At 40.6% G+C, this 17,027-nt stretch overlaps 1 protein-coding gene across 1 annotated transcript in view; it reads left to right on the plus strand.

Annotated features, from left to right (window-relative positions):
• Nucleotides 1-16,748, plus strand: part of LOC121929320 (vitamin D3 hydroxylase-associated protein-like) — a 40,935-nt gene extending 24,187 nt beyond the window's left edge. Inside the window, 9 exon segments of the mRNA XM_042464745.1 lie at nucleotides 3,602-3,620; nucleotides 3,623-3,695; nucleotides 5,043-5,142; nucleotides 6,526-6,569; nucleotides 6,933-6,972; nucleotides 8,359-8,467; nucleotides 13,134-13,279; nucleotides 14,759-14,834; nucleotides 15,134-16,748. Of these exon segments, the coding sequence (XP_042320679.1) occupies nucleotides 3,602-3,620; nucleotides 3,623-3,695; nucleotides 5,043-5,142; nucleotides 6,526-6,569; nucleotides 6,933-6,972; nucleotides 8,359-8,467; nucleotides 13,134-13,279; nucleotides 14,759-14,834; nucleotides 15,134-15,273 (747 nt within the window). The 3' untranslated portion in view covers nucleotides 15,274-16,748.
• The last annotated feature ends 279 nt before the right edge of the window (nucleotides 16,749-17,027 follow it).

Here is a 17,027-nt window from a genome sequence, read left to right on the forward strand (position 1 = left end):
CGTCGCTCCATCTGGACTTGCTCGGTGAATGGCGCGGTCAAGAGCACTTGCTACCCAGCTCGGCTGATTCGCCAGCTGCGCCCATACCTGGACCGGAGGGATCTAGAAACTGTTGTACATGCTCTGGTAACTTCGGATTGGACTTCTGCAAGTACTCTACATGGGGCAACCCTTATACCAACCGGAAGCTCCCATTGGTACAGAATATGGCAGCCGGCTGGTCACTGTGTCTCCAGGACCCGCCATATAACACCTTACTTAAAGATCTTCACGGTGCTATTCGCTTCCGAGCTCAATATAAGGCGTTGGTTATCACCTATAAAGCCCTAAATGGCTTGGGCCAGGATTTCTAAAGGACCGCCTCTCCCCGTACAATCCGCCTCGCCACCTCAGAACATCTGGGCAGCAATTGCTGAAGGTGCCGGGGGCCAGGTAGCTTCTACTCTAGAAGAGCCTTTTCCACAGCTGCCCCCGCCTTTGGTAACACGCTGCCCACGGAGCTCGCTCATCTTCACACCTGGCCCAATTTAGGAAGGACCTCAAGAATTCCTATTCAAGCAGGTTCCCCGACTAAATATCCTGTGGGCCTCCCTCCTCTTCCGTGGCTCAGGGATGGATGGCTATCGGGGCCTTATTTTATCGTTATTTTGATTTGTATTGCTGCTGATATGTTTTTAACAATTGTAATGTTTGCACTTGTTGCTGTTGTGTAAGCCGCCCTGCTCTTTTGGAGGGCGGGATATAAAATAAAGATTTTATATTATTATTTAATCCAAACAACATCTGGGACGGCACAGAGACCACCTGGTGACTTTGTTGCTTCAGAGCAGTAATCCACACTGAGGTTTACAACGCTACTTTGTGTTTTTGGGATGCCATTGTTGAGTTTTGTAGCTTTCATCATCCTGATCAACAAACTGCCTTCTTGAACCAGAGGCTGTAAGAGACACAGGAATTACAATTGCTGCTGTTGCTATTCTCTTTTACTCATAAATATGATACCTTAATCCTCTAACCATACGTATGGGATATGGAGTTCTTGGTCCAGGGATGATTCTCTCATATTGGCATCCCTTAGCTTGAAAGGCAAAAATATAATATATAATAAGGGGTTCTTACTGATATTTAACTTCAATGTTTTGGCTTTCTTTCTAGGTATATTCTAGCTCTACACCACTTCGGATTGGGTATTTTGATACTGATGGCTATTTCTTGCTCCCACCTGTATGAGGGGGCTGTCCATACAACCAAAGCTTCTCCAAGAAGCTGGTCATACGTATGTACATCAGATTGTTTTTACTTACTTTTTTAATTGAAAACAAATAACAACATGACCCAACATTAAACAGTGACTAACATAGATTAACATTACAAGACTACAACAAAGATAGTTCAACATTCAAAAGTCCACGTGTATCAAAACACAATATAGCTACTTAAATAAGTAAGGATTGTTGTTACAATTTTTCTTCTTATCCCAAGGAAGAAGCTGTTTGCAAGGTGTCGGCTATAATTTATACAGTGCTGTCAGTGTAATACCAGAAGCACTCTCTGGGAACACGCTTGTTGATTAAGTCCTGAATCCTCACTAAGGACTTTATAACACCACCCCTTCTTGCCATGATTGTCTTAATGAAGGAAATGCATACATACCACTTTGGAGCACTCCTTACTGCACTTCCTCCATTAGTACAACCGGACTGTTGCTGGCCCCTCGTGCTCTATTTTGCCCTTATCCCTAACCCTGCCTTCCTATGGTGTTTATCACACTATACTCTTATAGTGCTACTATTCCACTTTAACTGCTCTAGCTGCCTCTGTTGCTTCTGGGATTTGCAGTTTTAAGGAGGGGTATTTCGAATTCTCAGGCAGAGTTTCTGTCTGAGAATTCTAAATACCCTCCTTAAAACTGCAATCCCAGAATGCAACAGGAGGCAGCTAGGCAGTTAAAGTGGATAGTAGCACTATAAGAGTATAGTGTGATAAACACCTATGTCTTACCCAGCATGCCTTGTGTTTGTGACATGCACTGCGGGTTTTTTAATGCAATTTTGGACTTACGTGAATGCGTTTAAACCAAAAGGAAGAAAAAGAAAGTTAAAAACAAAAACAAACAAGGTTATTCTGGAACAGTGGGAGGAGGGGGAACAGAGAAGAGGAGGAGAAACTGACACCATGTAACTGTGCAGTCCTGAACAAGAGTGATTTACCACCTCGAAGGACTTGCACTATACCCTGTACTTTGGATTTTATTGACTTTTTCCCCCCATCAATGACATGGTGTGAGTTAACCACACTTTGAGACAGGTAGTGATGAGAGGCAGATGGCATTGTGTGATAGGTATCGCCAAAAGCACTACTATCTAGCTTTTATAGTAATTTAAAAGTCATGTATGATAACGTTCTAAATCCCTAAAGTGGTGATACATTGGTTGGCTATATTACTGTAGCAATGAGAGGCAGAAGCTCTGCTTGTGAGCAGGTTTGAATTTGTTATCATTAAGTCTGGAGAAATTGGAAAAGTTTAGTCTCAGCTACCACAGCTAAAAACATGCTTCAAATAGAGCATTTATGGGACTGTGGCACCGGTAGTAAACATTAATCCACTCCCTGTATCCAATACTATTCTTGATCAATCCCCCTCCATCCTTTCTTGCCATGGATTGTATAAATATGGAAACATGAAAAGTCAAAGAACTCATTTAATAGCACTCTGTGTTGCTTCTGCTTGGAGTACGTACAAGGGATTGAGCCCCTCTTGGGATTAATAAAGAGTATCGCACATCTCTATAAAGACCAGTGTTGGTGGTAGTAGAGGAGGAGTTCTTTATACGTCATTTTATTGGTAAATTTTTGAAGAACAGGCATTGATTATATAGTCCCACTCCACACTTTGAAAGGAAGTCCAAAATGATGACAGCAGTGTTGATCCATTCAAAACTAGTTCTAGCAGTTTTCTTCTTTATTAAGAGTGGGTCATTTATAAAGCTAATAGGTCTTGATTACTCATTTAAAAACCAAGGTATTCCCAACCCTTATGTAAAAACTGGAAGCTCATAACAATGTATGTCCACCTTGTGAGGATTGCAGCTATGTTTATCTGCAAAGTTTGAAGGAGGCACGGGTGGGGGAATCCAGCTGGGGGGTGGGCTGGATGCAGCCTTCTTGAGGATAGACAACTGGGAGTGTTTGTGAAATAACATTAAAGACAATTAGTTGACAGCTATGGGCTTACTAAATAGCATCTATTTACAGTATTCTTTCCACTGGCTAGTAGCCATTGTGCAGGGTTTCAGATGGAGCCTTTTCCAGTCCTGCTTGAAATGCCAAGAATTTATTCTGGACCTTTTCATTAAATGTGTCCACTTTGCCAGTTAGCTACAGGATTTACTTAATTGGCTAACTGACAGAGCTCACACTCTGGAATGTAAAAGGTTCAGGTTCAGTTCTAGCATGTTCAGTTTTACTGTGGAAGACTCTGTATGAAATACTAAAGAGTGGCTACTAACCAGTGTGACAATGGTGAAGTTGTTAATAATCTAAGGACTAAAACTGAGTGATGAATCAAAAACATATTTTTATACATTTCTTTTCATTACAGCTAGTTCCATTCACCCCACCTTAGTGGATATCGTGGGTGAACTTTTTTGGAAAGGTGTTCTTGCAGGTGGATGTTCAACTTTGTTGGCCATGTTGTAAGCAATTTTAGGGCATTGGGTGTGGGCGATAATAGATTATCCCACATATCCAATAATGTGAGTTGACATTAAATCAAACCTGATAACCAAATATACATTGCTTAATCGGCAAACAGGAAGATGCATTCTAAAATCAACATTAAGTTTACTGATCAAGAATCAAGACGTATCGGTCAAACTTGCTGTTCTTTCCTTTTCCGTATGTTAGTCTTATGTTCTTATGGGAATGGTGGTGCAAATTTGCTAGATTTGCATGTTCCAACTGAAAAGGTGTCTGGATTAAGAAAAGAAAATATAGCACCACTAATAGTGGTTAGTATTTTCTTTTTTTATCCAGACCCCTTTTTCAATTGGAACATGGAAGTCTAGCATTCTAAATAAGATGAATCAATTCGTAAATACCAAAATACTGTCCTGCAGAATAAATAGGAAACCACTAATAGTAAACCTGGATTGTGAGTTCAGTTTGGAATAGCATACTTCCCCACACAACCAACTGGCAGCAGGCCAGAAGAGGGATGCAGGACAGGCTGTGTGACACACATAAATCTGTCTTCCAGCAGAGAGGAATAGCCTGAGAGCTAAGTGGGAAGAGCTGAGAGGCTGCTATTGTTGCACCACAACATCTGCCACATGTGGTGGTTGTCACACTCCTGTTAGTAGGGCCATCCCTACCATTGTGGCCTTGAGTCAAAACGACTTGAATAGACATCTCCTTGTATGCATGATTATTTAACAGTATTCCTCCCCTATTCACAGACTAGTAGGAGTGGGGATATCAACTATGGGAATAGGTTGCTCAAAGGCTTTCCAAGATGTGGGAGTCATGAAGACAATAGCTGTCTTCCATTGTTGTTTTCCAGCCCAGGGTACTGAGAAGCCTGTTTCCTCTAAATCTGGGAGTTGCATTTCACTATTATGACTCATAGCCATTGTATCACGTTGTTGTTTGCCTTCAAGTTGTTTCTGACTTATAGTGACCTTAAGGTGAACCTATCATGGAGTTATCTTGGCAAGATTTGTTCAGGGGAGGTTTGCCATTGCATTCCCCTAAGGCTGAGAGCATGTGATTTGCCCAAGGTCACCCAGTGGGTTTTGTGGCTCAGCTGGGAATCGAACCCTGGTGTCCAGAGTCATAGGCCAACACTCAAGTTTGAAATAAATAATAAAATAAATATAAATAAGTTTATCCAGATCACTTTCAAAAGCCATCTAAGCCATCCTCACCTTCCTGTGACAGTGGGCTATACTGGACTAAGTAATTATGAGAAATAAATGCTTGCAATGCATAAAGGAATCAGTCCCTCCTGTCTTCTTATCTTTCTTCCCCATGCTACTTCCTAGTGAAAAAGACATAGTGGACCCAAGTTTGAAATCACAGGTGAATTTCTTTAGAATTCCAAATTTAGCCAAGAAAATTTTGGCCAAGATCATCAAGCCCTGGGTAAGTTTTTGGACAGCTTAAGGTTTTCATATGTTCCTAGTTATATCTGTTATCTTTCCCCCTTCATCTAAAGAGGATTGTAAACAAAAAATAATGGAATGTTGCTGCTATATCTCTGTGTGTAAAATAGAAAAAATAAACCTGCATATGTTTCATTTAATGTGCATTTCTTCTCCTGTGCATGGATATATCATGTACCTTACCTACAGCTGGAGCACTTCAAAACATTGTGGGGCCATGCCATTTTCCCTAAATACCTTTGCATTCTCTCTCTCTGGGTTGTGTGTGTGTGTGTGTGTGTGTGTGTGTGTGTGTGTCCCTTCAAGTTGTTTCCAATATATGGCCACCCTAGCATGGGGTTTTCTTGGTAAGATTTGTTCAGAGAGAGTTCAGAGAGTCTGAGAGAGTTTTACTTGGCCAGGGTCACCCAGTGGGTTTCCATGGTTGAGTAGGGATGTTCAAACCCTGGTTTCCAGAGTTGTAGCCCAATGCTCAAACCACTACACCATGCTGGCTCTCACTCATTAGTCAATAAATAATCTTCCATTATTATATGTAGTTGAGTAATAACCAGTACAACATTTCTCATACTAATAAACAGGTGGCATTGATGATGGACAGTGCTTCAAAGGCAGATAGACACAGGTTCATCATGCAAACACACATGTTAAAAATGTGGATACTAGCACAAATGGTAGAAAATATGGTTATCAATTTGGTAGATAGGAACAGGGAATATTCAGGTTTCTATAACAGCTAGAATAGAGAAATTGGCCAACAGATCTACCATTTCATGCACTCTCCATTCCAGCTCTAGTTCTGAAGTGAAGATACAGCATCCATTTGTATGTAGGTGAAGTGTTTTCAAAATGAGGGCTAGAATCTCCTTTGTGACTTGACTTGGCATGATGCACAAGAGTAGGGCACTTTTTGGAGCAGTCCTGAACAACAGCAGTAGAAGGAAAGAAGAGAAAATTCTTTCCATTTCCCATAGCAGTTTTCATCCTGGGCAGCTTTCTTTCTTGACAGAAATTATTTTCTATGCCACTGTCCCTTTTGGCTGCAGCACCCACATACTGTATATCAATGTCTATTCTGGTATAATGATGTTCTCCAGCAGGATTGCAACCTGGGTATAAAGAGGGAATGGTTTTTCATTCTGTCTTCCACCATATCCAAAAATGCAGCTAGGTGGCCTCAACATCTTTCAGATACTGTTTGTTGTCAAGTCTGGCCATCTAGTAAAAGACTGGTACATTTATAAACATCAGAGCTGGACCAAAAAAAAGGTCCACAGGTAGTCCAGAAATACAGTATCACTTCAATACATCCCAGTTAGTAGGTGTGGGTCTAGATTCTCACTCAGTTTTGTTTTCTTTCTAGTTTCCACGACTGGCCAGCCACTTGAATGCATTGTGTGGAATTCGGTAAGTGTGGTGCTGTGTTCTAATGTGTAAAAATGAAATGCATGCAAGATGCAGTATGAAAGGTGGAATGGGATACTCTGAAGCAGAATGTGAAATGATATGTAAAATAGGTGTTGCCTGGCTAATGCCAAACTTGTTTTGCTGTAGGTCAGAAGTGGGCAACTCTGGCCCTCCAGATGTTTTGGGACTGCAGTTCCCATGAGCATAGCCAAGAGTGACAAAAATGGGAGCAGCTGTTGCAGTCCAGTGACACTTGGAGTTTCCCACCCCTTTTCTAGGGGCATATGATCTTGTTACCTATCATTCACGGGCAATTTTCACAAATTTTAGTATGCTCTACTGATTGTCTCTTATATGTTTCAGGGCTGTGAACAATCTATGGGAGCACCATGACCAAGTGATGGTAAAAACAATAATTTTTAGTGCAAATAAAAAGCTTAAGTTTAATCAGTGCTGAGATATCAGCATTACTACAAGAGCTGAGAAGTATTAATTTCTCTCCAAGGACTGCAAGGAATTTTAAATCAGTATCATTTTGGCTCTTTAGTGTGAATAACTATGATGACAGTATATTCAGACCTCTGCGAAGTTTGCACTGCAATCCTGCAAGAAAACACAGTGGCCAGAATTGTCTACTAGATACTTAGTTAAGTACAGAGGGATCACTAGCGGGTGCAGGGTGTATGTATAGTTGACACCCTGGGGGAGTGAAAACTGCTCTCGAAACATCTGCCTTTTGTAGTGTACACCTACATCCATTAAAAATACCGATGAGGCTGCCCTGGCCCCAATCCAGTGTGAAAAGGGGCGGTCTATACCATCCCCTGGATGCAAGATATGCAGTGGCAGCTGGTGGCTTCCATAGCAGTGACAAGCAAATCTGCAGTAGGTTTTCATCTGAATTTTGAAACAGCTATTCAGTTCCCTGAATCCTACAAGTATGTTTAGCATCTCGGATAGCTCTTAAAGTTCTGAGGAAAACCTAGAGTGGATTTACTGTCCCACTGATACGGAAACCACCAGCTGCCGTTGTATGCACAATACATGTTACTGCAGCATTTATATGTCACTAATGCCTGTTAGGCATAGTTCACTCATCTGGGTATGTCCTCTAGGCTATATTCCTCTACCTATGTACCTAGGAAAAAGTCCTATTAAATTCACTAGGATTTTCTTGTGAATAGACATGTATGGGATTGCATTGACAATGTTTTACTGGTCTGATATTCCTGAAATTCTTCTCCCTCCCTATGTTCACTGTGAACAATATATGATTAGCTTTCAATGGATATGCCAAAGGTAGAGAACACAAGGCTCTCCAGATTGTGAAGCTGAAATTCCCAGAAGTCCTTAGCTGTCACAGCTCATAGTGAAGGGTGATGGGAATTGCAGCCCATCATATGAAGGAACACATTTTCCCCATCCCTGTGATATGCATCTTAGTTGCATCAGACGTGTGTGGGGGATATATGTTTCAGCTCACATTCCATATACTTGTGATGAGGTTGATTATATTCATTCAATTGCAAAGGGATCTTGTAGAATAAGCTTTTGTAGACTTAGTCTGCTTCCTAAAATTCAGGTAGACGATGTCTATTTCTTTCACAATTAGTCTCAATGTTACTACAAGATGCTTTTGCATACTGATATTTCAGACTAACATGGTTATTCTCTGAATTGATTCTTTTGTTCTTTCAAGACAGCAACTCTTGCACAGTTTCCAACATCCTTGTAAATGCTCATCTAGACTCACTACATCTCTTTAACTGCTATTACATTGCACACACAGGCTTATCGTCAGAGGTTTGCTGATAAGTGGAAGAAATGCAACCTTGATGTTGTCCTCTGTCCAGTCCTGGGCCCAGCTTTCATTCTTGGATATCCTGCCAAACTACCAAGTAAGCCTTGTATTTTAAAAGTGTGTATATCTTTCAGTCACATTAATATATATTTTAAAAGCTTTATGTAACCCCACTGGGTGACCCTAGGCAAGTCACACTCTATAGTCTCAAAGGATGTCAATCCAATTCTCCTCTGTAGAGACTTGCCAAGAAAAGCCCATGATAGGGCCTTAGGATCACCATAAGTTGGAAACAACTTGAAGGGACTCAACAACAACAATGAAGTTTTAGGAACACTGAGTAAAGAACTAGTCAACTAGAACTGGATTAGAACTTGGCTGGTATCCAAAATTGGAATATGCTTTACCATTCATTATTGCAAGCCAAGGAAAGAAAAATTATAGTCAAAATTATAGACTGAGCAACAATTTCTCCCAACTTCTGGTTTGCTGTGATTTGTACACAGACTAAGCCAAGTTGTCATTGACACTTGTCATGCTGGCTGGGGATTGTGGAAGTTATCTCAAAAATAACTTCTCTAAACTCTCATCTGCACTGTATCATTTTATTCTCTCGATGGGCCTTTTAATCTAGTCATCTCTCAGACATGCATCTGGGATGTTTAGGATAGCCTTCTCCTGTATCTGCTGGTTTTGTGCAAGTAACTCTCCCTGTCCCCTGTTTCTTTCCATTCCTGTAAACCTCCATGTTGTTCTGAAGAGGCGCAGACGGAAAAGAACTCCACTTTTAAACTTACTGGGCCACACTTTATTTTTCAGAATGAGCTTCTTCTTTTGTGCTCCTTAACCCATTCTGTCTTTGTGACTTTTCATCCTTGTTCTGCTATATAAATAATAATAATAATAATAATAATAATAATAATAATAATAATAGCTTTATTTTTACCCCATCTCTCTGTCAGAGACAATCGAGGCGGCTTACAATTAAAATAGAACATACATACCCCGTATCCCAAACATTCCCTCCCTCCCCTAAAACATCAGTTAAACAGGATTAAAGGTTAAAAGCAATACAATTAAAATAATCAGGGATAGGCAGATGGGGCACAAGTATTCAGTAGGAAGGTGCATTTGGTTGGTGGCCGGGTTTGCTATTCAGGGAAGGCCTGCCGGAAGAGATCCATCTTGACAACCTTTTTAAAGCTGTCCAAGCTGGTAATATGATGGATCTCCTCAGGCAGGCCATTCCATAATCTGGGAGCAGTTGAAGAAAAGGTCCTCTGGGAAGTTGCAGTTAACCTGGTCTTTATAGGTTGCAATAAATTCTTCCCAGTGGACCTGATTGCATGGGGTGGATTATATGGAAGAAGGCGATCCCTTAGATAAGTTGGACCCAAACCATGTAGGGCTTCAAAGGTAATAACCAACACTTTGTACTATGCTAATAGGCAGCCAGTGAAGCGATTTTAAAATGGGTGTTATGTGGTCACTTCTAGGTCTCCCAGTACCAAACTGACTGCCATATTTTGAACTAACTGAAGTTTCTGGACTAGGCACAAGGGTAGCCACATGTAGAGTGTTACCAGCGCATGTGCCACAGATTCTAGGTCTCCCCATTCCAGAAAAAGATGCATCTGGCTGATAACATGCATTTTGGCCATTCCATTTACCTGATTTGACATCTGGAGCGAAGGATCTAGGAGCATCCCCAAACTGCAAACACAGTCCTTTAAGGGGAGTGTGACCCCATCTAGGATTGGTTGGTGAATCTCAATACCTGGATTATGGGCCCCAATTGTGAGTACCTCCATTTTGTCTGGATTCAGTTTTAGTCTGTTTTTCCTCATCCAGTCCATTGCCACTTTAAGACATTCATTGAGAGGAGAGATGCCATCTGTAGTCAGAGCTGTAGACCGAGACATGGAAAAATATATCTGGATGTCATCAGCATACTGATAACACCCCATCCCAAGTCTTCGGATGATTTCTCCCAGTGGCTTCATATATATATATATATATATATATATATATATATATATATATATATATATATATATTGAATAGCATCGGGGATAGGATGGTATCTTGGGGGATGCCACAATTAAGCTCCCTTTTTGCAGAGTGACTATCCCTGAGCATCACCCTTTGGAATCTGTCCAAGAGAAAGGATTGGAACCATTGCAATGCAAAGCCTCCAGTTCCTAATTCTCTCAGGCATTCCAAGAGGATGTGATGGTCAATGGTATCAAAAGCTGCTGAGAGGTCTAATAGCACCAACAGGGTCACGCTTCCCCTGTCGATGTCTAGACAAAGGTCATCAGCTAAGGCAACTACGGCAGTCTCAATTCCATATCATGTCCTAAAGCCGGTTTGAAATGGATCTAGATAATTGGTTTCATCCAAGACAACCTGGAGCTGAAGGGTATCAGCCGTCTCAATCAGTTTGCTTCAAAATGGCAGATGGGATACTGGCCTATAGCTGTTTCACATCCAGAGGATCTAGGGACATTTTTTTCAGAAGCGGCCTAACAGCCACTTCCTTCAAACAAAATGGAAATTGACCTTCCCTAAGGGATGCATTGACGATATCTCTCAGAAACATCCTCAAGGCATCTCCACCCTGGATGGCCAGCCATGAAGAGCAAGGATCAAGAGGGCATGTTGTCTTCTTCACACTACCAAGGAGCTTGTCTACATCATTGGTACTCACAGATTCAAATTGATCCAGTATAATCTCATCCACAGAGTTGCTGGTCACGTCAGCAGTTGGTTCTGCTATAACGTAGGCACTCAAGTCGGCTCTTATGTGAGAGATTTTATCTGCAAAATAGTTGTTAAATGCATCACAACAGGCTGTGGTCGGGTCAAGTCATGGGTTCTGTGCAGACAGAATCTGTGTCAGATCCCTTACTACCCTAAATAGCAATAGCAAGTACATTTCTATACTGCTTATCAGTGCACTTAAGCACTCCCTAAGCAGTTTACAAAGTGTAAGCGAATTGCCCCCAACAATCTGGGTACAGTGGTACCCCGGGTTACGAATTTAATTCGTTCCGCCGCCGCGTTCGTAACCCGAAAATCTTCGTAAGCCGAAAAAGCCATAGGCGCTAATAGCGAAAGCCGCGATTTCGTGCGAAAAAGCGCCGAAAAGCACCAAAATTTTTTTCGTAACCCGAAATAACCTTCGTAACCCGGAACAGTTTTTTTCTATGGATTTTTTTCGTAACCCGGAAATTTCGTAAGGCGGCGCATTCGTATCCCGGGGTACCACTGTACTCATTTTAGCGACCTCAGAAGGATGCAAGCCTGAGTCGAGCTTCAGCCCTGGCTAGTACTGATCTCACAACCTTATGGTTTGTGAATGAGTGGCTGCAGTACAGGCATTTAACCACTACGCCACCAGGGCTCTTAACTAAACAGTTCTGCTGGATGAGAATTTGCAGAGGCAATATGTGCAGAGCAGAGGGATTTCTTCGCTGCATGTATTGCAACACCATAGGAACAAAGAAATTTCTTATCACATAAGAGTCAAGTTTTCTGATAGTAGCACTCTAGTTGTTGTCCAGCCTGCTTCATATTACTGAGTTCTCTGGTGTACCAGGACATCTAATTAGGAGCGAGATGGAAAGGACACCTTTCCACCCAGCAATTGTGTCAGTTGCGGGAGCAATTGTGTCAATAGCCTCGGTGAGATCGTTATTCCAAGTATCAACCAAGACTTCAACAGAGTCACCGGTGTTACCAATTTTAAAATCTTCTAGGGCTTTCTGGAATCCTACTGGCTCCATTAGCCTTTGAGGGAGGACCATTCTAAAAGGCCCTCCACCCCCGACAGGATGAACAGTGGCCTTCAGTTCAACCTTGACCAGGAAATTTCTCCTTGGCTTGGTTCATTCTTCATGCACTACCTTTACAAAACATTAAGAGTATTTCCACATAGGCTTTGAAGATAGCATTCTTTTGCAAGGTTTACAATGAACTTGTAAGACCCTGGCTGTAATTTTCAGAAGCATGCACCTGCAGTCATATTTTTCATAGGAATGGTCTGTTTAAGATATTTATACACCACCTCTCAATCTATCAGGGCACTGAGGCAATGCCCAATCAATGAAAAAAAATTAAAACAATACTTAGATAAAAGTTAAAAACAAACTAAAAATAATCATTTTAAGACAAACAACTGAAACAGACTGAGCTTCTTCAAGCACCAAAGGCCATAAAGAAAACAACACAATTTTAGCTGCTCACTAGAAGCTCAGAAGAGAAGGCGTCTGTCCAGCTTCTCCTGGCATGGAGTTTTACAGTCAGGGCACTGCTACAAAACCCTGGCACATGTACACATGTAGCCTCCCAACATGGCACACACAACAGGATCCCCACTGAGGATTTCAAATTTCAAGCAGGCTTATATGGGAGGGGGCAGATGGTAGTATTTACAGACTCTTGTACACCAGGGTGGGCAGTTTGTGGCCCTTTAGATGTTGCTGGTAAATAAATACAACCTGGTGCCCATGTTGATAAGACTTTGTTGAGAATTCTCAACTTAAACTAGGGCTTTGTGGAAGATACAAAACAGAGCTTAGACTCATACTTTGGGGGACACCAAGACATTTTGAATGATCAAACAATTCACACTAGCATTGGAAGCTTACATAAAATGTGTCTTACCATACCTTGAGTTATATCAGTTATATGCTCATTGGGGTAGACATGGAAGGCTTGAATTCCACTAGATTTCTTGTTCTGCATATTCTCTTCCCCAGCTGCCATCTCATCTACTATGCTGTTCAATGTTTTGAACTTCCCTGCGGGCGTTGTGCCAGTTACCACTGTGACAGAAGCTGATGAAGAAGAGATGAGGGAGTATCAAGGACTTTATGGTGACCCTTGGAATAAGAAGCTGAAAGAGGTTAGCCTGAATTGAGGACTGAAATTAAAGCTGAAAATGTCAAGTTTCAGTGAATTTCAAAACTCAGATTTTGATGTCAAAAGTATACCACATTTTGATTTTACTGAAGTCAACCTTGCTTGATTTCAGAAGCAAACTTTGACATCAGAATGTGAAAAATATTTTTCTTAGGTAAATGAATGAAAGTAAAATTTACTATTGAAAACCATGTGTTAATGCTGTTAAATGGAAGCTTCAATCCAATATCTCCCTAGTACAGTATAAATACCTACATGTGGACAGTAATAATCCCTGCGCAGAACAGCAACAATATGAAGCACATGTCAGTGACATAGTGCCATTGCTCATTGCATAATACATGGTGCACAACCGCAATGCAACATACAGGATACACAGCCACAGTGCACAATTCACAGCTTGCAAATACAAAGCATAGGTGAATTTGCCATCTGCCCAACTCTGCTTCCACTGATATATGAACACAACATGTCTATTGTGCAACTGTTACTTTTTACCCCACCTGCTAGTGTGATTTATGTGTATGTATGTCCCCATGACGCCTAAATACCCTAAAGGCACCAGATCCTATCTGAACATGGAAATTAAACAGGAGCAGCTCTGGTTAATACTAGGATGGGAGACTGCCAATGAATACCAGCCATTGTAGGCTCTGTTTCAGAGGAAGGAACTGGCAAAACCACTTCTATGTATTCCTTGCCTAGGAAAACCCTATGAAGTTCATGGGGGGCACCATAAGTTGACAGGTGACTTGAAAGCATATACATACAGCTGTCCTTAAAATAATTCCTATCATTGACTGTTATTGAATATCTGGGTTTTACTGTAGTGTTACCATCTCATGGTTCCTCTTGCAACTCTTAGTAATGTTTAATTTAGGTTCATAACATGCCAAATAACAAATGTTAATAAACTCAGGAAATATATGGAGAAAAAATACAATGAAAATTTATAGTGGAATATAATATCTTTGCATTGAAAGACCATCTTTTTTAGAGATTTTATTTTATTTTATTAGCTTTATGTGGAATATTATGTAGATGGGGAGTTTAGAGAATCATGACAACTGCTCTCAGATTTTATGAGAACATCCAACCCTATGATATACAAACTGGTAGCAGAGTTGAGGGGAGATTCACCTAATTAATAACAAAATTCAAGATTGCATTCTTCTTGTCACAGAAAAAAGGGCAAATTATAGATATTTTCAAGCTTGGGGCTGCAATTCTTAAGACCTGCACAATGCATTTTAAATGACCATTGTGGCCCATATGGTTGTCTGAATCCATTTTTAAGAAAAATATGAGAGATAGTAGTGCTGGAGAATGATTTAGTTAACATTTTTATATATGTAGGTAATCAACCACAACTCTTTGTCAGACACATTTCCTGATATTTCCCTCCATGCAAGCACATGATATTAGGCACTATTCTATATTGTTTATTGCTTCTTTTATGCAGTGCCCTCAAGATGGAAGAAATACACAGAAATATACACATGCATATAGACAGCATCCCTCTTGCCTCCAGAGAAAGGGTTTGTTCTTTGATTAGGGGGGGGGGGGGGGGGGTAATTATTGGGCTCAACTTAATTTCAGTTCCTAGGAAGATGGGGTCTGTGATGCCATGGCCTGACAACAGTGGCATCTGGTGGCTTCCTTGTCAGTGAGGTGGTAAACCCACTCTGAATTTTAATCCAGATTTTAAAGGAACTGTCCAAGGTGTTCACCTTAATTATTTTTTTTGGGGGGGGGGGAGATAGGATCTGAGTGCAAGACTTTAAAAAGCTTGGGAGCTGGAAGCTTGATCCTTGTGCTCTGTGCACATCTCTTGCAGGCTGTGAAAGGTACCATGGGGCTTCCTGTGGCAGTCCAGTGTGTGGCTTTACCATGGCAGGAAGAACTGTGTCTTCGATTCATGAAAGAGGTAGAAACATTGTCCTGGGAATGGAAACAGAAGAAAGCTACCTGATCTGACCAGAGAAAGACATCGGCATTTCCCTATAAGGAGGTGGTTTATGAAGAGAAGAAGAAATGTCAATCAGCCATGCTTCCAGATGAAACAAACACATTTTATTAAAGAATTCCCTTTGTCCTATTGTAAAAAAGGTCTGGAATTCCCCCTTTGCTGGAACCATCACTTTCAGTAACCAGGGAAGGAAGCTTTGTTACAGAACTTCATATAAGCATCCCAGCATGAGTGCTGCTTTTGGATTCAGGTGCAGTTCATTACAAATAAGAATGTCATCTGTAATATATTATTTTAAAGTGTAAGTGCATAATGCCCCTCTAATAATAATGATAATAATAATAATGACTAGTAACATGATTTCTTTTTCAATGCCGCTAGTCTTAAATATTGCTTTGATGTTGTTCCTTTTGAGTGATTTCTGACTATTTTTTGTATTTTTACATGCATGCAAACTTCAGTTTATTTTTTAAGTCATAAAAACATACAAACAATAAGAGAAACCAATGAGGTACTTAAACCATCATTCCAAATTCTGTTTTCTCAAGCCCTGGTTACATGTCTACTCTGACGTGTTTGCATTCACTTTGGCCAAAGATGAGAGCAGGCTCCTGCTGGCTGCCTCTTTTCCCTCTACTGCATCTCTGTTGCCTTTTACAATTGACCTTTCCTGTATTGGACATGAAAGACTTGTAATGTTAGCCTCAGATCTCCCTATGTAGGTTCCCTGCATGACATAAAACCCTGATTGCTCAGGGCAGGTGTAGGGAATCCATTCCCTTGAAGAGGTAGTTTTGTTTTTTTAAACACTTTCATGAACTCCATTCCTGAACTTTAAAGGGTTAAAAAACCTCTCCATCATCCATTTCATGTTGTGCAACTGCAACTCTCATCAGCCATCTTTATTGTCATAGAAAGTACTGAAGATGGTGGGAAATGCAGTCTAACAACTGGAAGATTACATGATCCCTATGCCTGGTTTCAGGATCTAAATCATTTAGAGAATGGGAGATGGATGAGTAGAACTGGCTCCCCACCCACCACCGATCTTTCTCCATCCAATGCAGGGCAGGTAAAGGGTAGATAGCAAAATGGAGATAGAAAACAGGATCTCATTCTCTACTCTAAGGTTGCAAAAATATGCAGAGAAGAATGGGATTTGGGATGTAATTCCTTGCTTGCCTTATTCTTGTATGTGAGAATGCACTGGTTTGGTCTTAACCAAAACCATGAATTTATCATTTTACAGATAAATCATACAGCATTACCATTTTAGATCTGGACAGAAAAGTTACATTTTTTTCTAAATCATGTACTGCTCCCAGAGTAAATGTGGTAACTTTAATGAAATTCACCTGTACAAGATAACTATTACTCTAAACTGACTCTAATGCTAAAGCAGGGAGTCTAAATTATACTACTTAGTAATACCTACTTCTGGATAATAAAAAGAGTTACTTACTAAATTGGAAACAACTTAATGTTTTATAGACCTAAATCCAGTTATTAGTCCTGACTAGAGCAGATCTATTAAATCAGTGGGAATTTAGTAAGTCAGTAGTTATGTAAATTTCATTGATGCAATGTTCCTGCTTTAGCTGGAACTCATAATTTGTTGTCTGTTATTTGTATGTCAGTAGGATTTCTTCTCTTTAGCATTTAGCAATAGCAAGTACATTTCTATATCACTTATTAATGAACTCAGTACTTTCTAAGTGGAGTATAATCTCTAGGACAATTGCCCTCAACCAGCAGGGTACTC

The sequence above is a fragment of the Sceloporus undulatus genome, chromosome 4, assembly GCF_019175285.1.
Source record: "Sceloporus undulatus isolate JIND9_A2432 ecotype Alabama chromosome 4, SceUnd_v1.1, whole genome shotgun sequence".
Lineage (NCBI taxonomy): Eukaryota > Metazoa > Chordata > Lepidosauria > Squamata > Phrynosomatidae > Sceloporus > Sceloporus undulatus.